The sequence below is a fragment of the Alexandromys fortis genome, unplaced genomic scaffold, assembly GCF_014885135.2.
Source record: "Alexandromys fortis isolate MF-2015 unplaced genomic scaffold, M_Fortis_MF-2015_v1.1 scaffold_0, whole genome shotgun sequence".
NCBI lineage: Eukaryota > Metazoa > Chordata > Mammalia > Rodentia > Cricetidae > Alexandromys > Alexandromys fortis.
The window spans coordinates 35869214-35895967 of NW_026067949.1; the positions used below are offsets into that span (position 1 = coordinate 35869214).

At 36.6% G+C, this 26754-nt stretch overlaps 1 protein-coding gene across 6 annotated transcripts in view; it reads left to right on the forward strand.

The window, feature by feature from the left end:
• The window catches only part of Adgrl3 (adhesion G protein-coupled receptor L3), a 734036-nt gene that overhangs the window by 584476 nt on the left and 122806 nt on the right, over positions 1 to 26754 (forward strand). For all 6 annotated transcript variants that reach the window (XM_050149593.1, XM_050149588.1, XM_050149591.1 and 3 more), the window contains 4 exons: positions 16356 to 16539; positions 17392 to 17514; positions 22247 to 22455; positions 23208 to 23384. In XM_050149593.1, coding sequence (XP_050005550.1) covers positions 16356 to 16539; positions 17392 to 17514; positions 22247 to 22455; positions 23208 to 23384 — 693 coding nt within the window. The remainder of the gene's footprint in view (positions 1 to 16355; positions 16540 to 17391; positions 17515 to 22246; positions 22456 to 23207; positions 23385 to 26754) is intronic.

Here is a 26754-nt window from a genome sequence, read left to right on the forward strand (position 1 = left end):
GCAACAACTTAAAGAGCAACCTTCAGGGCAGGAGTACAACTAACACAGGAGAGTCTTCCATCTTGAAATCACCTGAAGTTCTTTTTACTTTAATTTATTTTTATTTATAAGTATGTCTGTGTGAGCATGCATATAGGAGTGCAGGTTCCCTTGGAGGTCAGAGGCATTGAATGTTCCTGGAGCTAGAGTTAGAGGTGGTTGTGCGTCGCTTGGCACAGCACCAGGAACAGAGCTTTAGTCCTCTGTAAGAAAGCTGTGCTCTGTGGTGCTGAGCCAGCTCTCCAGTCCCATCCCATGGAAGAAAAAGTGATGCTCAGTGTTGCTGAACCTGCTCTACAATGATGATTGCAACTTTTAAGCAGAAAAGTACTACCAGCATTCCCCTACAAAGTCCAGCAGTCTCTACCCTAGTAAAATATCTGAAGACATTTTGCCCATCCTTTTTATTTTTGTGTCACTGATACAGACTTCCTGTGAACCGAAGTTGCTACTTGCACCTTTGACAAAGTGCAAATTGAATTATGCCAGTTTTACTTGGGTGCCTTTGGTGAATGAGACAAGAAGGCGTCTATGTTCCATTTATATTGCTAGGAAGAAATTAATGAGTATTTTCAAGTTCCTTGTTTGGTCACTTAATTGGCTGTGTGACAAAGAGCTCTGTGGTGCATGTCAAACAACTTTCTTAGGCCTCTAATGATTTGTGCTTTCCTTGTGATACTATCCTATGTGCCCTGTCAGACTGGATGTCCTTGTTAAAGTGGCTAGAATAAATTGGCTGGCAGTGTGCATACAGCATAGTATATTAACCACAGCAACAGGGAGTACTTTTAGCAGTTCTTTCAATAGATTTCCTTGTTTGCCCATAAGCATCAAAACCAACCCAAACTTTCATTTAATATAATTAAAAGGACATCTGAAAGTAGTTTGAATCACAGCAGGTTCTTGTGCCTTGGTAACCCTTTGTTAAAGCCCTGTGAACTTAATATATTTCACAGCTTGATAAATCTGCGCTTGATGTGTGTCAGTATGGAAAAAAAATACAAATCTGTACCCTGCGTGCTTCTGTTGACCTAAACCTATTGTTAAGAGACTGTTGAGATTAAAGGAAGTTACGTCCATCTCCCAAACCACAGTCCTCTCCACCTACAGAATAGCTGTTACAATGCCTTCTCATAGTTGTCGTCATTAACCGATTCTCTAAAGCAGTTGATGATCAGAAGACTGAAATGTTGTGTAACGTGTAACGGGAGTACAGTACTTCCTACAGGTGTTAGTTAAGAGTTTGAACAGGTTGATTCCTACATCTAACAGACCACCAAAGGACAATGACAGGTGTTGATGTCGAGTCTTTATTGACAAAGACAGAAAGTTGTTCAAGAAATCTCTGAATATTGCCCTGGTGGGCTCTATGACATGCAGAGATGATTACGTTATGCAAAGTCATTCCTGCCTCTTCCTTTCTGTATAGTTCCTATAAATAGGCACACGTTCCAGCTGCTGTTTGTATAGACATGGGTTGTAAATGTTCCAGAGAGCAATTCGAATAAAGACTGGGGGAAGCAGCATTCTGCTTCTAAATAGAATGTTTGTATCTAAAACAAAACAAAACAAAAAAAATCTCTTCCCCCTTCACCAACTTGTATTCTATTCACTCAATTTCTGAGTTGTTATTTAATTGTCAAGCTGTCTATTTAAAGTTCATTCTATGCAACATTGCTTTCTGAACATACACTTACCTTTGGGAAAAGCATAAATGCATACAAAATAAAGAGACACTATTTGTGTGCAAAGCAAGAGAATACATATCCATTTACTTTGTGATTTCTTTAATAGCTTTATGGTTGCATAGCTAAAAAGAAGGAAAAGGTTATAAAAAAAAAACAGCATTACAGATGGAAGATCCTGTTTTTAGAAGCTGTCATTAACTATTCTGCTACAGGTCAGAAGAGAAATGGAAGTTTTAAAGTGTGATTTGCAATAAAGTGGCTGCCTGATGGCTTGGAACCAAACAAATGATTCTTTAGAACTTCTCCTAACAGAGTTATAATTTTTATAACTTCCCTTATCTAATGCATAAATTTTGTGTAGATGGTAGCAGACACAGCTGTGGCAACTTAAACAAACCAGAGCCTCCTCTCATAATCGCTTCATGCAGGTGGTACAGGCTCTCATGGCCATTCCTTGAGATCAGCCTTCATAGTTTCACGGTTTTCCATGGTTTTTCCTATTGTCAGTATGGCCTTCCACCCTCCACATGCAAAGATGGTCATAGGTTCCAGTCCAGTCACCCTTCCATGCAATTCTTTTTTTTTCCCAAGACAGGGTTTTCCTGTAGCTTTGGTGCCTATCCTGGAATTAGCTCTTGTAGATCAGCTGGCCTTGAATTCACAGATATCTGCCTGCACCTGCCTCCCAAGTGCTGGGATTAAAGATGTGCGCCACCACCGCCCTGCTTCATGCAATTCTTAAACAGGAAGCAGGAAAATAAATGGCTAAGGTCAAACTTAGAGTATTTGCATTTTCTGGGAAAGGTACCTAACTAACACCAGTATCTGAATATGTATCTTCCCAGGATCCCCATTGTATTAGGCAAGCACTGGGCAACGTACAGCTAAAATTTTGTCATTTGATTGTAGCATTTCACTAAACATACCGAGCAGTCTTTTGAGTTCTGAACAGCAGCAGCAGAGTGGGAAGACTTTTGGAAAGGATGCAGTAGCCCAGTGATAACAGATATCTTTTCCAGAGAAGTAAGATGTAGTCATGTTATTGAAAGGTCTGTTGCTTAGGTTGTGTGGAGTAAGGAAGACATTCTAGTGTGGCAACAATGAAGCTTGGTCTTGACAGGATAAATCAAATAAGCCAGCTGGAGAAAGCATTCTAAGCCACTGAAAGTAAAGGTAGTCAAGTGAGGATTCTTGGAGTGTTCTAGGAATGCAAAGCCCCACGTAGTCATAGCAACAAGTTGAAGAATCACACAGTACTAGGAAGACTGTGGAAAGCATCCGGATTTGAACACCATTGCAAAGTGTTTACCAAGATCATGATTCCATACTTTTACAATGTGAATTTGGCTGGAAATTTTCTTTTCCACCGATACTGCATTCTGACATTTTTGACTAACACCTTTAGGCTGACTGTTTCAAACATGGCAGCCCATCGCTTTACACTTGTCTCAATTCATCGAGTATTCCATTTCCCCATCTGCTCAGTCATTTTTTCTTGTTTTTTAATTGTTGTTTAAGAATTTTCTACAATGTATTTTAAACATGTTCACCCCTCCCCAACTCCTCCTAGATCCACACAAACCTTTCCCTACTCACCCAACTTTATCTCCTCTCTGCCCAGCAAGTCCAATCTATGCTGCCTACAATCTCTCAGATGTGTGGCCTTCTATTTGAGCCTAGTCAACCTACCAGGAGCCATAGCCTTCAGGAAAGCTGACACTTATTCTCCCAGCAGCTGTTAAATTACATCAGCTTCCCACATCCCCTCCTCCCAAGGCTCAGATATAATTTATGAAAAAGAAGCAGAAAGATGGTAAGAACTACAGGTGGTGGCTGACTACAAGAAAACCCTGTTTTCTAGACACAGCAAGGCAGTTGCACATATAAACTCACTTCTCACTGTTTGCACAAGATACATGGAAGGTCAAGCCGGACAAAACTGAAGCATGGAAAGGAGAGGTGAACTTGAAGTCTCACCACTGAGTCGGGTTTGAAAATGCATATGTGATCTTGAACCAACTTTATGACAACCTATCTATCCATCAATCTCATTAGGCCTTTACAAAACAGTTTCACTTTTGCATTATAGTCCCCTTGTGTTGGACTTCTCTTGTCAGTTGCCCATACTTTGAATTGACCCCACCTGCGTCCAAAGATTGTCTATATCCACATCATCTAGCTGTTGCAGTTGAGATCTCCAAGCCTTTAATTGTCACAATACCCTGTTCTTGGATTAATTCAATTTTTTCTCTCTTTTGTCCTTTTCTTGTCTGAATAGCTTTGTGTTATCTGTCAACACCCACTCAATATGTCAATTACTGTAAGATGGCATTCTTTGTTCCATTCAGTATAAATACCCTCTTATATGGGTTTATATAACACTCGTTTTTTTTTTTTTCTTTTTTCCTGTGGTGGCAATTATCAAGCTTTTTTTTTTTTTTTTTTAAGATCCCTTCCCTCTTCTGACATTGAGTCCCTTGGAAAGGAGCAACTGTCAATGCTGTATCTTTAGGTATTTAAATTCTATTTAACATCTCTTAGATCTCTAAATAGCTGTTGCATAGTCAAAGCTACTGGCCTATATTTCCAATGCCTCCCATTGTGGCAGAATCCCTGCCTCTGTGGACACTCACTACCATTTGTTCCTTTCCTCTCATTCTCCCTTAAATCTCCTTCACCAGGTCTTTGTCCTCAGCACTTGACTGAATGGGCCCTTGTCAAGGGCATTATTAATTCAATGATGCTTTGTCAGGGTCATTAATGACACAGTGGTGCCAAACCAATGACCAATGATCAATCTGTATCTTTCTTTTAGATGTGTTTTGTTGTTGTTCTTTGAGATTATAGAGTAATGACATCTTTCTCCTTCCCTTTCCTCCCTCCGAACTCTCCCTTATGCAACCCCCTGCTCTCTTTCAAATTCCTGGTCTCTCTTTTTTTTAATTATTGTTGTAAATGTGCACATGAGTGTGTGTTTTGTGTGTCTGTATACATACACGTGCACATTTACAACAATTATTACACAATACACATTTAATCTTACCTGACTGATCAGGTAAATCTGGTACTCTTGATTTTTCCTTCCTGATGAATTCCCATAAGGACACCTCTCTTGATTTTCCTCCCACAAATTAGCACTTATTTTTGCTCATCCTCAATAGTTCCTCCTTTTCTCTCCAAGCTGTTAATGTTGGAAAGTGCGCCCCAGCATAATACTTTGTTGCCTTTTCTTTGACTTGTTCCCATGGTGACCTCATTAATTTAGAGCTCTATGATCTTGATGCCTGTGATCACAAATGTTATCCCCTAATCAGACCATTTTTTAAAATCTGTAAGTCCTGTTCTTTTTAACCTTTCAACATCCTTCTTTGTTGAGCAGTAGGCAGCAAAAGCCTTCTATGCATAGCTGAATCCTCTATCTTCGTTTTTATGTTCAGTCTCCACTATCTCAGTTAGTGAATTCTGTTCCTGTATCTACTGTTTGCATCTCACTCTAATCAGTCTATTGAAAGCCTGAGGTCAAGACTTGATGTTTCCACTTGAAGAATTATTATTCTAGTTCTTTATTCTTTTGGTCATGGGGTTTTTTGCTTTGTTTTAAGACAGGGTTTTGTGTAAACTAGGCAGGGCTTGAACTCACCCCATAGCAAAGGATGATCTCTGAACTGTGAAGGTGCAGTAGCAGAGAGATCTATTTCAGTCCCCTTCTGTAACCTGTGTTTTATAGTAGTTCTGACAGTTCCAACCACTTACGTTCTGTGGTGTAATCCACCATAGAGCTCAGAGATGCATAGTGATGAAGCGCAGAAGAGAGGAGTTAAGCACTGGGCGCTAAGCATGTGGAGTTAAGCATGCTGGGGAAAAGGAACACATAAAGGGGACCCAGGAACCTTGAGTTTATCCAATAGGTGCTGGCATGAGCCTTGGGCTTAAATAGCAGATAAACTGGGAACAAGGGCACAAAGTAAGCAAATTAAGCGGTTCTTGTCAAGGTGTGGCTCAACTTGCCCTTGGCTTGGCTTAGCTCCTGCAAGATTGCCTAATATATTATTTTTTAAACCACCATCATCACTGGAATGGACCAATTTATTTCCTACAAGATCATTCCTTTTGTTCTGGGGGGAACAGCTTTGCATTCATGCCTAATTGCTCTCTTCTGCAGGGGAGGAAGAGCATACTATGAGGCTTTCTTCTCCCTGGTATCCAAGGCAACTATAGGTTTAGGCCAATCATCTTCTTTTTTGTGCCTTCAGCTTTGGAGGAAGATGACTTATGCTAGGTAGGCAGACGCTCCGGGAGGGATTAACATTCTTATGCAGAGTCAAGCAGGAGTCAAAGAAGAGAGATGCAAAGTGTGGGCAAGCTGCCAAGCTTTGGTCCTGCTTCTGTTCAAGCTGAAGTCTCAAGAAAGAAGTCAATGCCTTTCAGCAAAAGTGCTATATACCTGCCTGCTACATTATGCCCTTTGACTTCTTACTATAGACTTTTTAATGAGAAATTATCAACTGCACTTCCCCAAATTTCCATCTGTTGCTAATGGTTCTGTGACATCAGTTCTTCTGTATGTACTCAATTATTCTGGAAACTGTTAGATATTCCAGTGACTTCAATCAATCTACTTTAATTTGCGGTGCCTTAGCTATAGAGCAGAATTCTGCAATGTTCAGACTTACTTAGATCCTTCTAACTGGTGTCTTTCAAGTACTTTGTAAATCCAATCAAAATAGGCAAATCTGTATTAACCAAATTCCTCACAATCTCTTAATATACAAACACACTTAAACACACTATTCTTCAAGAATAAAACCACAACCGTTCTTTTTTATTTCTCTCATTTTAACTGAGTGCCTCCTTAGTGTCTACCACAGATTCCATGCTTCAAGCTTCTTGTTTTCCTTTAACAACTGGTTTTAATTAATCTGCAAATCATTCAGATGTGTTTGAAATCTCTGCCTTTCTTCATCCCCAGAGAAAGAATGCATGGCTTTGAACCCCACTTCTACCCCATGTTGTTTGCTAATTAGCTTTTTAGCAAGTTACTTAACTTCTCTAGGTCACAATTTTCTCTGAAACATGACAATACTAATAATTTGTACCTTAGTGGTTTCTTGAGAAAATTAAAGTTGGATGCATTTGTGTTAGGGTCTGGATTACATGAATCCTGATGATGCATGCAATGTCCTGCCTTTAAATTTATTTTTAGTGACTTCTTGTTGCCTGTAGGTAAAATTGCAAATCTCTTCACACTACTTGCAAATTCTCTTAAAATCTAGATTTTGCTCGTCATTACTGCTACTGGAATCTTTGTGCTTTTTGTTCTGTTATGAGGAATTGTTTTCATTTCCTTCATTACCCTGTTCTTATCTCTGTGCTAAAAGGGATATGCCGCATGCCTTGCCTCTTTTGCTAGTGTTGAACCTCGGTTTTGAAAATGTCTGAGTTCATGGAGTTTTTTTCATAGTCTTTATACCTGTTCCTATTGTTACAGTACATGTCATGTTGGATTTTAATTACTTGCTTAATTGTTTGCCCTCCCTATATTATCTCATGGAGGCAAGGGAGAACAGCTGTCGTTTTTTAGTGCATTCTGATTGACTGCCACATTGAAGGTGCTCAGTTAACATTGTTGAATGAATTTGAGTCTGCAGCAAGGCGAGAATCAAGTCCATAGCTGTATTTAATTTCTGTGATATAATACAGATTGCCTTGACAGCACTCAATCACTTCGCCCTCAATTAAACTACATTTTTAAAGAAATGCAATTACATAGTTTGTTGAAAACAATACTTTTTTTTTAATCCCACAAGGGCTCTTATAAACATTCTCTTCTACAAAATTCTAGTTTCATGTTCTGTTAAAGGTTCTTATTACTATATTAAGGTCAGTTGTGTTATACAATCTAATTTTAATTAAGACTTGAAAATGCCAATACTTCACTCTAATATAAAAGGGAGTTCAGGGATTAGTCATTTTTATAGGCTTAATAATATTAAATGACAGTGGTTATAAAATGAACCTTTGGTTTATTGATCAGATGTGTAAATATCAGTCACTCAACTTGACTTCTAATAAAAAACCTGCAAGTTATAAACTGTTTTGAAGACTTTTTGAACATTTGACCTTTAAAATTTTGATTTGAATCAATATCTAAATCCAGATTGAATCACAATGTGCCCTATTCAGGAATGATTTCAATATTTTGCTTTATTTTACTCTCAGCTGATAAACTTTGTGTCAAAAGTAAAAACAAGAAAACTTTCTTTTAATTTTTAAAATTATAAATCAATGTAAATTATATCTATATATGAATGTACATATACAGTATTATACCTATCAATGATGTCAATATAGTTTTAAAACTGTCATTCAATAATTTAGTTTTTGTACAAACATCAAAAAGTATACTAAAACAAATTGAAGTGGCCATGATGTCACTCATATGGCTGGTCTCACTAAATGAGAGATAACATTGCTTTTAGGATCTGATATTAACCACAGTGCCGTTATATGCTACACAGTTCTATATGTTAAACCAATCCACAGTGTGAGATAGCAGAGAAGCCCTGAAGCTTTATTTCTCTTCCCCAATGTATTCTGAGGTCTAGGCAGGAGAAATGTTTAAGCATGAATGTAAATATTATGAAGATGAGAGGATCGCTGTTCAGCATGATGGTGGTTAATATGATAAAGGTGCTGCATTCAGGAGAAACCCAAAAACAGATTTTAAAGTAAGGAATTAAGTATTATTTCTGTTAATTTATTTATTTTATGTAGATGGTTTTTTTTTTTTTTTTTTTTTTTTTTTTTATATTTTTTTTTTCTGTTTAATTTTTTTCTCTTTATTTTTTTTTTTTTTTTTTTTTTTTTGCATGTGTGCCTGTACACCACATGTGCCTTTAGAAACCTTTAGCGGCCAGAATCAGGCATTGGATTCCCTGGAAATGAAAATGCGGATTGTTGTGAGCCCCCATTTGGTTTCCGGGAATTGGATCCAGGTCCTCTGGAAGAGCAGCCAGATCTCTTAAATACTCCAGCCTTAGGAGTGAAATATTGCTTTGATTGCTAATCAGTTTTTAAAAGCAGGTCAGCAATTTCTTAATTTAAACTTGTGTATCATTTAGGTCCTTGCTCTTGAATTTCCGATGTGCTGAGTACCGTTGCTCTGTCATGTCATCATCTTCCTTACTTTATCTCTTAGCTACACAAGTCCTTTCTGCATTAAAAATCAAGTATATACCGTTTAATCCCCACTTGAATGCAGTGCACCTGGTTTTTTTTTTTTTTTAACCTTTCCAACAGAAATTTATGATTTACTGTGGGTGTTTAGCTCACAAATTTTGTTTAGTATGTTTGTGCTGATCTTCTACCATGGAGCATATGCCAAACCCAAAGGCATGGTCTCTTCTTTTTTTTTGCTCTTCCCTAATCTTGTTCAAGAGCCTTCTGTAGTTCCTCGCACATCACATTTGTAGCCACCGCACTGAACTACATCAAATCTGGATTTGACCCTTAAAATTTTGATTTGAATCAATATCTAAAGCCAGATTTGAGCATGATTTTCAATGTTTGCTTTATTTTATTCTTGATTGATAAATTTTATACCGAAACAATGAAAACTAAGAAGTAATCAAAGAAAGTAACTGTGTTGTTACTCATGATGACTTGCTTTCACCATGGGAATGTATAGTGCAGGTGGAATTTCCCCCCCCTGAGTTCCAACAGACTCTTTAATTCCTTCTAACTTACTATGTTCTCCAACACCCTGGGAATATTGCTCCTTTATTGTTCTGAAGACATTGTAGGAAACACATCCAAAAACTATATATATATATATATATATATATATATATATATATGCTTTCATTTTTCTTATTGTTTCTTATTGTCATTAATTATTTCATAATAAAAGTAAGTTATGTTTGTCTAATGGCTTCTAATGACCCAAAACATATTCTGAGAAAGTGTCTCTCTCCTAAAGGACATAGTCTAGTGAGAAAGGCAGATAAAATACAAGTGAAGTTGTCTAACAGGAAGAAGCTCTAACTAGGAGCCTGCTGTAATATGAATCTTCGCATCTTCTCCTAGTTCCATCGTTGTGGGGGCAGGAAGCAGACCATCTGGAAAGCGCTTAGGTCAAGAGTAAGGAACCTGCTTGAATGATTTCCGAGTTTGTTTCTCTCAGCCATCACATAAGGGTGTACAGGTCTTCCCTCGCCCCCGAGTCTGCTTTTACTTGGATCTTGCCCCGCTCAACCACAGGAACTGTGAATAGTAAAATGGTAATTCATAAACAACCTGGTCTAAGGTGCTCTGTTATAACAGCCCACACAGAGGGAGAGATCCCATTTGTTGTTGCATGTCTGAGATAAGAAGCCATGAAATATATTCATTTAATATATGTCACCCTTTATTATCTTCTTTGCTCTTAACCTCAGACAACCATTGCCTTCAGAGATTTTTGCCTGCACAGGTATAAATGGAAAAGCTGGCTAAAAGTATAAATTTTCACTGATGTCATGCACACAGAAAGCAGTCACTGAACATTGGTTTTGGCCATTATAAAGGATGCCTAGAGCAACCCTTGTGAGGTTCTTTTCTCTCCAGCAGGAGGAACAAAATAACCATAGATGCAAAGGAATATGTGAGATCCTTTTAAAGAATGATACATGCTACAAAGAAAATGGACCAGGTTCACTTGTGGAAGAATTCTGTCCGGTTTCTCTGATGGCAGACTAAATTTTGATGAGTGAAACTTGAACTAGAAAGTGATTGAGCTCATGATTAAAAAGCTTCTATGAGAAAATTGCAAGAGCGATAAACTTACTCATCCTCTCACCAATCCTTCTCTTCAGCTGTTGGTTTTTGTGCCGTTGAAATGTAGGAAGAAGGGCAAATAATTTCCGCCTCTGGCTCTGCTTGCCTTCTAGCCTGGGAGTTAATGCTCACCTGGGTGATAAGTGTCAGTGATGTGTTTCTCACCAATGATTCCTTTGGGTATTGCTAAGAAATCTTAGGCTGCTTCACAAGCAGATCCTCTTGGAAGTCTTTTAGAAATTGTCATTGCAAAAATATATAGCTATATCCCCCCCCCCAAAGTCTTCACAGTAGTTTTAAGAAATAAATAAAGCTTCCAATTCAAATATAGAAAGTAGAATCATAAAATGTTCTTAACAATGTTCCACAACCATGTGCCATGAGAAAAAAAATGATCAAATATGTCTAAGGTCTAAATTAAATGAAAGGAGTTCAGAATATGTTGTGTAATGTTAATATATTGCCCAGAAACAAACTGTCCACGATACTCATCAATCTCTAAAGGCCATGTGAATTATTTCATTCAAACTTGATTTTGTAGAAATGGTTCAATGTCTAAGGAGTCCAGTGAACAACTATATAATGTGAAGGGGAATATCTATCAGTGTTTTCTCCTAAACTAAAATAGAATGTGACTTAACTGCATGAGTAGTTTTAATTTTATTAATTTGATAGAAAGTGTTATTTATTCTCAGGTCCAGTGAGATTCCATGACAGAATGGAATGAAATTTTCTAGTGCCCATCTCCTATTTAGTTTTTAATACTTGTAAAGTGATAAATTATGCCAGGTGCTGGTGATACACAACTTTAATCCCAGCAGTTTAGAGGCTCTGTTGTCTGAGTTTTCTGTACTGCCTGGTTCCCACAGTCGTTAAGTCCCAAAGAAATCACACAGAGGTATACATTAGTTATTAACTGATTGGCCCATTGGCTCATGCTTCTTATTAACTCTTATAACTTATATTAGCCCATTATTCTTGTTTATGCTATCCACATGGCTCAGTACCTTCTTCAGGAAGGCAGTCACACGTTGCTTCTTCTGTGGCTGGGTTAGGACTGCAGATCAAGCTTTCCTCTTCCCAGAAGTCTCCTGTTCTCTTTGACCCGCCTCTACTTCTTGTCTGGTTGTCCTGCTATACTTTCTGCCTGGCTACTAGCCAATCAGCATTTATTTAAAATATAATTGACAGAATACAGACCATTGTCCCACACCATATCTCTGTGAGTTCGAGACCAACCTGGTTTACAGAGCAAGTTCCAAGACAAGTTCCAAAGTTACACAGAAAAATCCTGTCCTGAGAAATCAAGCAGCCAACCAACCAATCAAACGAAACCAAAAATCACACAAAAAAAAGATAGATTAATTTATACTTGGTTTCTGGCAAAGTTAGTGTTGATTATAATCTACTTCTTAAATTTCTGTAATACAACCAGGTAATTTTCCCCTTCCAGCATTGAATATACTAAATAAAAAGTCCTATAAAATGGTGAGATTATAAAGTTCTATAAAACAAAGCCAGGGCAAACCTTATTTTCTTCCAACTTAGAATTTAAATTTTTATATCAGAAAAAAAAATCAATGAGCTCTGATTTTGCACTTTGAAGTCCAAGAATGTGCTGTAACTTTAAAGAAAGTCAATGTATATTTATTATTCAGTTTGTGTTTATAGTATATACAAGCTTAATTCTATGGAAAGCAGAAAGGAGTAGAAATCAGCCTGGTTTTAGAAATAACAAAACTCATCCTGTGATTTGATGTTACCATTTATGATGAAATGATAAATATATAAATATTATAGGAAAATCAAATATCTATATTTTTCTATCAGGAGAAAATTGTGGGTATATAATGGACTTTTGTTTAGGTGGCAACAAGTAGTCCACCAGCTTTTAGAAAATTTAAAAAGTGTGAAGCAGAAAACTGCCACAGTGGACCACATTGTGCTGGTTCCTCAGCAGGAAGGGGTCAGCATCTTATGACTCTCTACTCTGATTCTTCATGTTTTCATGGGTCACTACTCTCTTGTTCTTGAAGGCACTGAGTCATATACCATCTAGGAGTTGAGTCATGTAAGACGTGAAGTTATTACTGCATTGCAGAAGACTTATTTCTACCAGTTGTCACAATGATGTGGCTGTCAGAGCAAATGAAGAATTGATCTTGATTGCACTTACTCAGTGAAGACTCATTTCCTCCTCTTTATAGTATGGTATCAAATGAAAGTGAATATACGATTAAGCTATAATCATCTTTGATTTTCACATAAGGTCTAAGAAGTTACTTTCTTTGTCCAGTGTTAGAAGTGTGATTCCAAGGTTTCTACTCTGATAAAAAGCTGCAAGAGTCCTTGTGCTAATACTTGCTGGAAATCATTGATTTACTTATTTTTTAATTTAGATAGTCTCTCTCTCTCTCTCTCTCTCTCTCTCTCTCTCTCTCTTACACACACATCTTGATATATGTTGCTTATCTTCTTCCCCAAGCCTTCTCATCTGCATCAACCTTGCCTCATCCCTAACATTTTTCTTTTGAAAATTTATGACTTTTAGGTTTGTTGTGTCAAGCACAGAAGTTTGACCGGAGCCATCCATGTGACCATTAGATTGGAAAAGTCTATTGTAGCCTTTGGCTACACAAATGAAAGCAGTAACTTATCTCTCCTTGAATCACCCTAGTCCAATACATTCATCTGTTAAGGCTAGGGCCCATGAACCCCTCCTCCATTCATACTTAAGTGTTGACAGGCACATGAACAGGCTTTTTTAAAGGCAAACTAAGTAATTAGGTTTTTTTTAGTAACTCATTAAGAATATTTTTTTACTTTGTTCTTTTTTAGAAAAAAATTTAAAAGTTATTTGTATTGCTTAACCTCCAAATTGAATGCTTCTCTAAAAACTTTATCATGTTTGGGAAGATAAGATTGTTGAAATGTATTCAAAACTTGTTCTTATGGAAATATTTCATCTTGCAGCTCTTTGCAAAACAAAGATCACTGAGCAGTAACTAGTATTAATCAAAAGACCCAGTGCTTAGATAAAGCAGTGTTCTACACTGTCTCTTGAGATTGTTTTTCAGATTTTTTTGTTATTGTTGATTTTTTTTTAATGGAGGCTCTTGAATTCCTTATAATTTGTAATAAGTATTATTTTACGTCTTCAAATTTAAGTAGTTTTTATTTTGTTTTTCTTGTCTAATTGCTCTGGCTATGGTCTGAAATAATCATGTTAGGTAGTAGGGCCTATAGTGGGCTTGATCTTAAAAAAAAACAATACTGCAAATTTTGAGTGTTGTGTGTAAAGTTATTGGAGGGTTTTTCATATATGGTCTTTATTATATTGAGCTAATTTCCTTCTATTCATGGTTTGTCAGTGGCTTTTAATCATGAAAAGTGCTGAATTGTGGTTATAGGCTTTTTCTTTCTCTATTGAGATAATCAGGTGACATTATCCTCTATTCTGCTAAGGGTGTACATCACATCATTTTATTTTATGTGTTGAATTATCTTTTCATCTTAGAAGTAAATTACATTTGGTCATAATGTATGGTTCTTTGAATGTGCTATTGAGTTTGGTTTGCTGGCCTTTTGTAGAAGAATTATGCGTCCACATTCATCAGAGATATGATTGGTAGTTTTATTGTTTCTGGTGCTTGGGTCAGGCTTTTGTATCAGAATAGTAATGCTCACTAATAAAATGTATTTGGAAGAGTTCCCTCCTCTTGAACTTTTTGGAACAGCTTGAGAAGAATTGCTATTAATTCTTTAAATGTCTGGTTGAGTTCACTAGTGAAGCCATCTGTTCCTGGGGCTTTCATTGTTTGGAGGTTTGATTACTGACTCCTTCTCTAGACTCCTCTATGCATTCTCTTTGCTTCATCACTCCATCTTGAAACATACTTAGATCGTTGGAGTGCATTGTTAGAGATGACCATTCTGGTCATTTTTCTATTTTTACCAGTTAGCAATGTTTTAAATTAAATAACTAAAAACAACAGAGGGGAGAACAGAAATTCTGTAGTATACTCAGCAACCATTTCTTGAAGTAAGATTAAAATAATCAATATCAGATTATTTCATCATTGTTAAGATCATTATCAGGTAAAGTGTCTGCACCACTGTCAAGGCAAGGAATAATTTCAGTTGCTCGCGGGATTTTTTTTTTTTCAGAGCATTACGGATAAATTCCAGAGATCATCTAATCTTATAAAGAATGTTCCTTGCACTCCGTTGGTCCATATTCTCTGTTTGGCTTCAGAAGATACTTAGACCTTTTCATTTGTTTTATCTACTGGTACCTCTTTTAGGTATAGCTCTTTGGCATTTACTACGACAAGCGACTTCCTGGAAATCAGCTAATATTTGGATATGCTTTTGTGTGACTATCAGGTCTTACTTCAAACCTAGAAAGAATGACAGAGCTAAGCATACATAGTAAATGTATCCAGTCTTTAAATTGACAAAAAAAATGTCATTTTGGTGGTTTGCAAAGTGTGTGTACATGTTTAATAATGCAAACTACAGAAGTTGTAAGACTCTCTTACTTAAAATTCTAATGATGTCGATTTGGCCAGAAGTTGGGGTAGCTTGGAAAATATCAAGCAAAGCAACTTTATCAAGGAACAAATTAGTGTTTGAGGCTGGTGTTAATTGGCAGCCAAGGTGTTTCATTAGGAAGCTGAATTGTTAACAGTTGTTACTTGGTTACAACGAAAACACCAGCCAGAAGAAAATGCGGCGGTGTAAAGGATCTGTCTCCCATTTCAGCCAATCCCTTTGCCAATGTGTCAACAACGTGCATCCTGTTTTAAAGCAGTCGTGTCGTGCCTAGAGACTGTGTCTATGCTGATAGTTCGTGGTGTCATCTACATTGGAGGCATACTTAGTAATGAATGGGTTCAGGCACGATCACTTTCAAACTGCAGGTGTTGTATTTTTCTATTTTGCTGCTTTCTCTGCTTGAATGAAACCCAAGGCTTTCCTGGGAGAGCTGTTTTCTCTTTGTAACCTACCACATAAAGGAAACCACAGGGAATATATAAATGGTAGCTACAGAGATTATTCTTCTGGATGCAGCAATGCGAACCGCGATGCCTTGTCTCTATGAGTTGATGTGTACATACGGTGACTCTGTAAAGAAAACAGAAACACCTCGGGGCCATAGGTAGTGATGTCCAACTGTTTACTCTCTTCGTGAATGGTAAACAGTGTTAAGGTTTCACACCATGCAACATACTCAGAGTACCTTGACAGTGTGAGAGCTTTGATACTTTCCCCTTTGTGACATTTTCATAGCTGTCTGGGGATAGAGGAAGAGGTGAAAAGAAGAAAAAGGAAGGAAAAAAAAAGGTGTTTGCTCCCTGAGTCCTCATACAGTAGGCCAGAAATCCCTGTCACCTCATCTTTTCAGTCTCTTCTGTGGTCAGCATCAGCTTCTATGGGGATGGGCAAAAGCAAACCATTTTCTGTATAGGATGCAAACTTGTTGGTTTAAATTGTGTGTCACTAGTTCCTCAGCCAAATCGTTTAATTATGATAATAGTCTTACTGGAGCCTCTGCTGTCGATTCTAAGAAGCAAGCATGGCTCTATTTGCTGCCCTTCAAAGAAAGACAACTACGGGCTTGCAAAGTCTCAGTGAGGGATTCATAGAAAAATAATGAATGCTTCTGCTGTAGCATGTCACAGGGGAGGCTGGGACAATAGTGATCTCATGCACACTGCTGTTCCTTGCTTGCTGGGCAGCATGTACACCTGGATTTCTGACAGCTATGCGGGTCCACTAGAGACTTCTGCCTTTCTGTTCGTCCCCTCACAGGCGATGGTCGAGACAGTTAACAACCTCCTTCAGCCGCAAGCTTTGAATGCCTGGAGAGACCTGACAACAAGCGACCAACTCCGTGCAGCCACCATGTTGCTCGACACGGTGGAGGAGAGTGCTTTCGTGTTAGCCGATAACCTTTTGAAGACCGATATTGTCAGGGAAAATACAGACAATATTCGTAAGTGACCTTTGCCAAGACAGAAGGGCTAGAGTCGGTTGCATAGCAGAAAAAGGATTTAAAAAAAAAAAATCTGATGCCCCAATCATGAGCAGTGCTTTGGTTTGCTGGATGTGTTATTCTATTTCTCAAATAGCTTTCAGTTTAACAGGAACAGAATTCATGCATGTTAACCTCTGTAGGGCATTCCAATATGAGAGCACATCCGTGAGGTTTAGTAGTTGAACTTTTATGTAGGCATGTATGTATGTAGATTTCATATTGTTTACTATTGTGACCTTCTAATGTGAGGATTACCTGTCTTGAGTTATGATCTATAAGAAACAAGTCCTTTGAGTGATGATGTTAATGTTTAGAAATGGTATCATCCCTTCCCATAAATATAAATCTGTTTTTATTGTGTTTTAGGATGTAGCTAACAATTTTCTTTCAGAAGATTTGATTAAGCTGTTTCAAATTTTATTAGGTTTGTAGATAGATCAATACAGATGTGACAGTACATCTCTGGAGTACAGAGGATTTGTACATAATTCATGGAATAGGGATAATATCTTGAAAATTAACTTAAAAGAAAAGACAACATGTGAAGACTTGGATTAGAATTTTAAATATTAGGTTTGAGTATTGTACATTTGTATTACTTACGTAATTTTTGCACATTTGATGATTTTATTTTTTTAAAGAAAACGACAATACTAACCATATCCTTGCATACAAATTAAGCAACTTCAACATGACAAATAGGCCAAGGACCCTGAAATTGTGAATATAGAAATAGTTTAGTGGTTAAGGAGATTCTTGTAGCTTTGCCAGATCCCTCATAGGACGCTGACACCTCTCTGTTGTGAACAGAACTAGAAGTTGCACGGCTGAGCACAGAAGGGAACCTAGAGGACCTGAAATTTCCCGAAAACATGGGCCATGGAAGTACCGTCCAGCTCTCAGCAAACACTTTAAAGCAAAATGGCCGGAACGGTAGGCTGGAGTTTGTTTTTGTGCTCACTGCAGTTGCCCGTCTATTCGTTTGCTTTTAAATCTGTCATGTAAGAGTTCTTTACTCCTTCTCTCTCTCTTTTCCTCTTCTTATCTACAGGGCCATCAATATAACAATGATATATATATATATATATATATATATATATATATATATATTGAATAAAATTCTCTGTTACATTCTTTCTCTTGTTGGTTGTCAGAAACTTGAATATGTAGAAAATTCTAAACCCCAAAGCTCAAATTTTCTGCCAAGTTCTGCCCCCACCCTCCAGTAGTAACAGTCATTGAATTTGACTATAAGGGGGGCTTCAAGGGGATGGAACTAGGATATGTAGGTCAGCTTAAGTAACTGTTAAATCAAATTCACTCAAAAAATAATAAAGTACAATATATAAGTAACCTCATGGAACAAAGCATATTCCTAACTTCACAAATCCTTGTCACAAAGGCAGGAAAACCCTTGAGCTTGTTAAGTGATGTGGAGATGACATGAGGTTAGTGTAACCCATTCAGAACCGCTGTTTCATACAGGCAGAATAGCTCCAAAAAGGATCTCCTTAATATTAGCAACGGCTTAAATTTTCTATCATCTGAATATAATGTTGTCAAAGCATTTAAAATCATTTATGAGTAAACTTATAAATCATTAGAGTCTCACGGCCTGGACTAAGGAAATGTTTGAGGAAGCAGTAAGATTGTGAACCGTGAAAAGAGACATTTGTATCCACTTCCTAGCTGGTTTAGTAAATTCTGCTCTCTGCAACAGTATTTCCCTCCGAGAAAGAGTCCTGTCCAGATGGAAATCTCACCAGTTCACTTCCGAGAATGAAGCTCCATTACCAAGGGAGGCCTACAGCTGCCTGTCTTGTGCATCCTGTCTTATTTGCCCCACTTCATGTTTTTTCTCCAGCATGACCATGATCCATGCTAAATAGTTTTAATTATGTTCCTCATACAAAGCGGCATGATTCAGCGACAGGGTTTGCTGTACACAGCAGCCTCTCTATCATTTGACTCTACCTCCCTTTTATTGAAAATAGCTTTTTCTCTCCCCTAATTCTTATTAAGAGTTCCCCTTCTTCTACTCCTCCCAACGCCCCCGTATCCAGATCTATGCCCCTTTCTGTTACTTATTAAAAACAAACAGGCTCTTAAGGGATAATAAAAATAAAAAATAAGATAAAACATAAAAAGAGGACAAAACAAACAGAGGAATAGGGGCTTAAGTAAGGGTACAAGGGACCCACTTAATTGCACACTCAGGAATCCAATAAAAACCCTAAACTGGAAGCCATCATATATATGCAAAGGACATGTAAGGTAAAAAAAAAAAAAGAAACATATATAAATAAAAGTTAAAAAAAGAAAAAAATTAACAAGAAAATAGCTTCTGATGTGGAATTTTGAGTCAAGAAACCTCCAGTGCTTGCTGTTGCGTTCATTTTCTGTTGGCCATCTACTACTGGGTATGCAGCCTGCCCTTAAGGTAGTTTATTTCCCCAGTGAGACTGCCTTGGGAAAAACTAAAATTTCATTTGCAAATGGTTAACAGTTGGAGGTAGTTTCTGCATAGGGATGAAGTCATCTGTCCACTTCTCCTCTAGCGCAGACCACTGCAGGCCCTGTGCGTGCTGCCTCAGTTTCTGGGGGTTCATATGAGCTTTGCTCATGCTGATTTAGAGGACCTTGTTTTAGTGGTGTTCTCCATCCTCTCTGGCTCTTACTCTCTTTCCACCTCCTCTTCTGTGTGGTTCCCTGAGCCCTGAGGGGAGGAATTTGATGGAGACATCCCATTTAGAGCTACTGAGTCTCCAAGATCTCATTTCCTGCATATTGTCCACCTATGGGTCTCAGTATTTGTTCCCATCTGCTGAGTGAAGAAACTTCTGAGGATGATTGAGCAAGGCACATCATTTGACTCTTAAAAAGTAAATCTACCTTTTAGTGGAAACTCTTCTCTTAGGTGGATCACTATTTCTTAACCCTCTCCCCTCAGCCATACTTAAGACAATATTGCTTCAAATAATTTTTTCTTTTCTTTTCTTCGTTTTGTTTTACTACCTGTCTGCTTATTGTCCTACTCCTTCCAGGCAGTAAGTTCCTCAAGATCAGGGGCCATGTCTGATGTCATCACCCTGGTAGCCATAGTGTTGTAAACAAGACATGGGAAAGCAAATGAATTTACAAAGATGATAATGAATAACTGGATAGACTTCCTAACAGGATGCTAAAGAGGACATAAATATGTCTACATTAGCTATATCGAGTGGCTTGCTTATTTTATGGATTGCATTGGTGTGCAAGGTTTTCATCTTAAGCCCCATCAAGTCACTTTGGTGTGAATATTCTGTAACAATTATGTGAAATTTCCTGCACCGATGAAACAAGTTGGAATGACAACATGCCACTGAGCACTACATGGAATTGTTATGACTTATTACCTGACTATGAGCCAATTGTAATAAAAGTCACTAATATTGAGAAGAAAAAAACGCTTGAATAAAAATTAAGTGTAGCCATCAAGCATCATAAATTTTATCCTAAATTTAGAAGAAAAATTAGTTTTTTTCTACTGTAACAGATAAGTATTTAATGAGGAAATATTATTTAGATTTGGTATCTTAAGAGATAAAGGTGAGATAAGAATCCTCTCAGGTGTAATAGCAAGCAAGATATGAATCTAAGTAATGGGATTTTCATTGCATCTGATTGGATGTGTCTGACTGGAGTGCCCAAAGAATCTGTTTGCATGGCTAGGTGCAAAAAGACCACCCTTTTTCTACTTTGTGTATTTAAATTCCTAAGAGCAAGGAATTTCATAAATATATACGTACAGCTGAGGTACAAGACAGTTATGATTATACCTCTTTAACTGCCCCCCCCATATAAATATGTCTCATTTGACCCAGTGTTCTCTTTCTCTATTTGACCTTAAAATTCAATTCATAGACACTTTGGCTTTCCGATCTTTTTAGTTGTACTAGTCAGAGTAGCATTGGTTTCTTGGCAAATTATGACCTTATGGTAGAAACAAGACATAGGGTTTGACATTGGGCATGGGAAAATGATAAAAATTAAAATATGACAAAAGGAAAAGGAAGTAGTTAGCTTTAAAAACTATTATAAGAGAATATTACAAAGGGGAATAAGGACAAAGAGCTTTATGACTTTGTAGAAATAGTGACCTGAAAAGAAAATGATTATTAAGTTCTTGGGCAAATAAAAGAATAGCATCCTTATTTTAAAAAATCTTATTGCAAGCTGGACAGTGGTGGTGCACACCTATAATCCCAGCACAGAGACAGAGGCAGATGGAACTCTGTGAGTTTGAGACCAGCCTGGTCTACAGAGTGAGTTCCAGGATAGTCAAAGCTACACAGAGAAACCCTGTCTGAAAAAAGAAAATAAAGTAAAAGAATCCCATTGAAATGTAATTAAAACACAATGAATTACAAACAGAGTGAATGTTTGAGAAATCTGACAGTTGTATTTACCTCTATAAATAAAACATAAAATACATAGAAAACCAACCAGAAACTAAATGTTTCCTATATATTTCCATGGTGTTTCTTACTGTTCCTTGATTCTCTTTTCTTCTCCTAATGAAACATTCTTATTATCACTCTGTTCTTAGATGTCATTTATCCAGAATCACTTATGTGACCTATTTTCTATTTAGATTAAGTAATCCAAAATATTGTTTGGATATTCAGTCATGATTTGCCATTAACTAGTATTTTGTGTTGTATTGACACATAGTATATTCTATTAATGTAATATATTTATTCTACTATTTGATTTCTTTCAAGAGAGAGGCTATGATCAATAAGGATTCTGTAAAAAGCCTCATACAAATTGTTTTCTTTGTGGTAAATGTTCTCACTTATCCAGGAAAGGCCAATATGTATGCAGTTTTATAAAAAGTGTCAAAATCTTTCCAAGTCACTGAAATATTTTATATTCCCATCAACAGCGTATAAGAGTCCAAGTCCAAGACTGTATAAATGACATGGCATGAAAAATAATATTACAAATGTAGTTTTAATTTTTTTCTTTCCTTAATTGCTAATGATTTCATATATAATCTTTTCATATATATAATGGTTTTTGTTATATTCTTTTCTAAAGTGCCCATTAATGTCTTTGGGTTGTTTACAGTATCTTCTGTCATCATTCTGTTAACTGGCATGGATGTTCTGATTATTCAAACAGAATAATGTTGTCATTTTCCTATTGTCCCCTAGTTTGTAGTGGGCATATTTGTTTTCTTAATGATATATTTTAATAGGTTCATAATTTTAATTTCGATGAAGTTCAGTTTTCCTTTTATTGATAGGTTTTGAGGCTATGTGCATTATTTTATCTTCTTCAAGGTAGAAGCAGATTATCTTACATTTTGTTTTAGAACCTTTATGATTCTGGATTCTGGTTTTGGGTCTATGAAACATCTTAAATCCAGCTTCAAGTATACAGTGAGACAGTGCTTGAGACTCAGTGTTTAAAGAAGTGATATATAATGATTTCAACAGTATTCAATTTCCCTTTCCTCATCAGTGACTTTGTACTTTGGTATCAAGCAACTTTGATTTTATATCCACGAATGTGTTTTATACAGTTTTGACTACTACCTAATCAGAATTGCAAATTCTAGTAAGAAGTAAAAACTAATCAGCTTCTTCAAATTTCTAATTCACATTTGCATTTATTTTAGGGGAGATTAGAGTAGCCTTTGTCCTGTATAACAACCTGGGCCCTTATTTGTCTACGGAGAATGCCAGTATGAAGTTGGGCACAGAAGCCATGTCCACAAATCATTCTGTTATCGTCAATTCCCCTGTGATTACAGCAGCAATAAATAAGGAGTTCAGTAATAAAGTTTATTTGGCCGATCCTGTGGTATTTACTGTTAAACATATCAAGGTAAGAAAATGACATGTCGTGTTTCATTTTCTATATTGTTTATATTTGATACAGAATGAATATTAAATCTATTAATTTTCTTTTAATATTTTTGTTTGTCCTACATAGTATATCATTCATGAATATAGTCATGATTGTTTTCATAAATAATCAGAAAGATATATAAAACTGATCTCTATATGAAATGGTGATATGTTAATTTTTCCATAGTAACATTATTGTGTCTAGATGTAATATAAATATAATATTATATACTCTAAATATGAGCTGCACAGTTCTTAAAAGAGCTTGCAATGCACTTAATTTAACTGAGCTGCAGCACTTCAATACTATTACAAGCAATCATGTCGGTGTGTGAAGATATATTTTTGCATATATACAAGTCTAGAAGTTGTAAATGTTATAAAGATTTGTAAACACCAAAAAAATTCCTTATAGAAGTTTTTTTCCCCCAACAGTTGGCTTCTTTACTTTGAAATTTAAAAACCAGTACAATCCTAAAACATTGCTAGTAACATCGTTTTGGCATCATCCGTGTTGAAAAAAAAATCTCACTTCTGATCAGACACAAGAAATAACAGCTCTTCAATTTCATTCCAAATTGATGAGGGCCACTTAATATGAAAATACCAAACACACCTCTGTAAGGATTACAACGTAGTGTGAGGCTGTGCTGTGGGTAAAGAAAGTACCTACTTCATTTGCTGGATCATAAAATAGTTATTGCCTTTATTGATCTTTTTCCACCGTAGCAGTCAGAGGAAAATTTCAACCCTAACTGTTCATTTTGGAGCTATTCCAAGCGCACAATGACAGGTTATTGGTCAACACAAGGCTGTCGACTCCTGACTACAAACAAGACACATACTACATGCTCCTGTAACCACCTCACTAATTTTGCAGTATTGATGGCACATGTGGAAGTTAAGGTAAGATGTACCACAAAGCAGGACTATTCTAGCATGTAACCAGACTGCTAGCTTTAAATATTCCTGGTATTTTTCCCCTAGTAATTTTAGCCAGGAACTCTGGCATTCATGACATATCCTTTTGAGTGATTCAAATCACTTCTTCTTTCTTTTTCCATTGTCAATATAAAAAAAAAAATCAAAGTTTGCTCAATAAATTTCTCTGTAGCCTCCCTGCTTTCAATTTTGGGCAAATGAATGCTATACTGTCATCTTATGAACAGGGTAAGTTAGAACTGGGATAATGGAAGCTGGGATTGGCTACATAGAAGATTAAAGAACTAATACGTAGATTAAATACTATCAAACGGACGCCTGGAAAAAACAACAAATAAGTGTGATCCATAGATCCCAGTGGTGTGGAGGGATTAGCATATTGTAATACAGAGCAATGCACATTCCATTCTAAGGAAGAGTTCAGGTGCTTGATAGTTTTCACAGTCAAAAACTGGCTAAGTTGGCTGCTTCTGCTTCTTTCTGGAATGATAGGATTTTATACACATAGAGGGTTAAGAAAGAGAACATGGGTTTTCAATGAAAGAGAAGGCTGAGTAGGCTTTAGAGTATCTTTAAACACAGGAGAACTGTCAAGGGTTGAACTATAATATAGTCTGTATCCAGAAGTCCTAGATCAACATATTTAAAGATTGGATATGTAAGATTTCTGTCTCTTCCCCACCACCGCCTCCCATTTCCCTCCCCCTCCCCCAATCAAGTCCCCCTCCCTCGTCAGCCCAAAGAGCAATCAGGGTAAGCAAGATAATTTGAGAATGAGTAGGAATGCTTGTGTCTTGCTCCTCTAAAAAACATTTGGCCAGGACCAATATCTGAGTTGATTCCTCTTGTGGATCATTATTAATAGTTGTAAGAAAAGAAGGCCTAGCTTATATGGTTTATATGACTTAAAATATATTTAAAAAGGCAGTATTCTGAAACAACATCCAGTGAAAAGAATACACAATTATATTCATGAACCAAATGAATATTTAAAGTGTTAGTTTATAACCTGTAATTTTCTTCAAATAAATTATGTATTAAATTGTAATAATGATAGTTAATATTAAAGTTATTAATCTCATATAAATCACCTTATATAGTATATACTATTTTCTTTAATATTATTTTGAAGGTTGTTTTTAACTTTTGTTTTACGGAATTGCTTTTTTATACATGTATGTATATCTGTGCACCACATGTGTTCAGTACCCACAGAGGCCAGAGGAAGCCTCAAGGTTATAGCTGTTTCTTAGCTGGGATGTAGGTGCTGAGAATTGAACATTGGTTGTCTGGAAGAGCTGTAGGCATTCTTAACCACTGAGCCATTTCTTCAGCCTATATTATATAATCTCATAATATTTTTTATTAGAGTGAGATATGAATTATGTCAACATTTAATCATTTGTTTTCATAGGATATCACATTATAGTACCCCGTCTAAATTTTTAATAGACATTGAAATTTTAAAAGCATGAGTACTTAAAACCTAAATTGGCTTTGACAATAACTGAATGTTCCTTCATAAATTTTCATAAATTTTTTTCTATTATATAAATAATATTACTTACTATGCAACTTTAAGAATTGATAGATGATACATTTTGAGACAAATTACTTCATAAGTTGAATACAATTAGAAAGAATACATATAATAACCAGTTTAACTGTTCAATCAAGAACAGCTTTGTTGATATTTAATGTATTAAAGAAAAAGATAAATTCTCTGTTTAAGAATATGAATTTTCATGAAGAAAGCAGAAGCAAATAGTTATATCACAGTAAGAAAGAGATCCGAATGAAGCTTTTGCAGTGTTTTTTGGAAAAATTGAATATATAAAGACAGAAAAAAATTGCTAGCTTGGAGGTGGTGGTTATAAGATTTCTATAAAGAAATTAAGAATTTCTTGGAAAAGTTGTAAAGAATGTCCCAATTAGATAAAGCATATAAAGAAAATGACAAGGAAGTTAAATATGATGTTTGAAAATTCTATGAAAAATTTAAGATTACTGCACCATATATAGAGCCTGACTGACCAGCAACTGAAGATGGTGACTTCAGTAGAGCTATGGCTAAATTCAATAAGCTTAACACCTATAGGCTAGGACTGGAATCTGAGAACACCCTCACATGCGGCATGACCTATGTGTCTCAATATTTACAAGCAATACGCCATGTTGGGAAACACAGAGCACATACTGATTTACAAAACTTAGGTGTAATGACAAGGGGACACAAAATCTGAACTTAGAAATCTTACAATTACCAGAGTGCTGCTGGAATGTGACAGTTGGCTTGGCGGGGGTGCATCATGCAGTGGTACCCAGTGAGTGATCTACTTTACCTTCTACAAGTCTGAGACCTCATCTAGGGTTTGGAGGATACATGAAAAACTAATCTACAAGCAATTTCATCACTATTACCTTTCTAGAAGTCGATGGCAATGGAACGTTTTGCATTTTACGTAGATGATTCCCGATCCCATAGGAGTGACAGATGTGGAACCTGCGATGCCCACACAGTGGCGCATAGTTCAATAGTAAAGAAAGACTTCCACCCTAGCAGGCATGACGGAAATTTGTATTCCAGCTAGACTTAGCACATAAAAACATACATAAAGCTTGTTATCTCAGTTATGTATTCTAATAGATGAATTAGCAACAAGAATTTAGATACTTGTGAATTTTCACCTCTCTGGCATTAGTAAAAGTGGAACAGTGATTAATGTTCAACATGTTTTAGAAATTGAAAACTCTAATACAGGGTTTGCCTGCCTTATTCCTGTGATGCAAGTCATTTGCTGCTGCATAGTTTGGCTTCTCTCTCTCTCTCTCTCTCTCTCTCTCTCTCTCTCTCTCTCTCTCTCTCTGTGTGTGTGTGTGTGTGTGTTGGGGGGGGGGTTACAACTTAGAAAAAAATGGTACAAGTATTCTTGAAGAAGACTGTATATCTGCTGGCAACATAAAATTATTTTTGCTGTTTCAACACAGTTAAAATTCTGGTCTTCAAAGGACTATAAGGCCAATTTTGCCAAAGCATTTCAAGCTGATTGAAGTCAGCACGATTGACCACATTGACAAATGATAGATTTAATTCTGGAATGTGTTAGTTAGGTTCTTGGCTCCTACATTTCTACCAGCCAAGACATTGAACTCTGAAAAATGGATCAAATTTAGACAACCACAAAATATCATTTTGTTTGGCTCAGTTCATTTCCTAACAGCCCTTCTTCAGTCCATTTTAAAAGGATCATGACTGTGACCACTATTGTGTGTCAACAAGAGACAAAATAAATGGAAATCGATACTTTCCTTTAACAATCGCTCACACAGAATG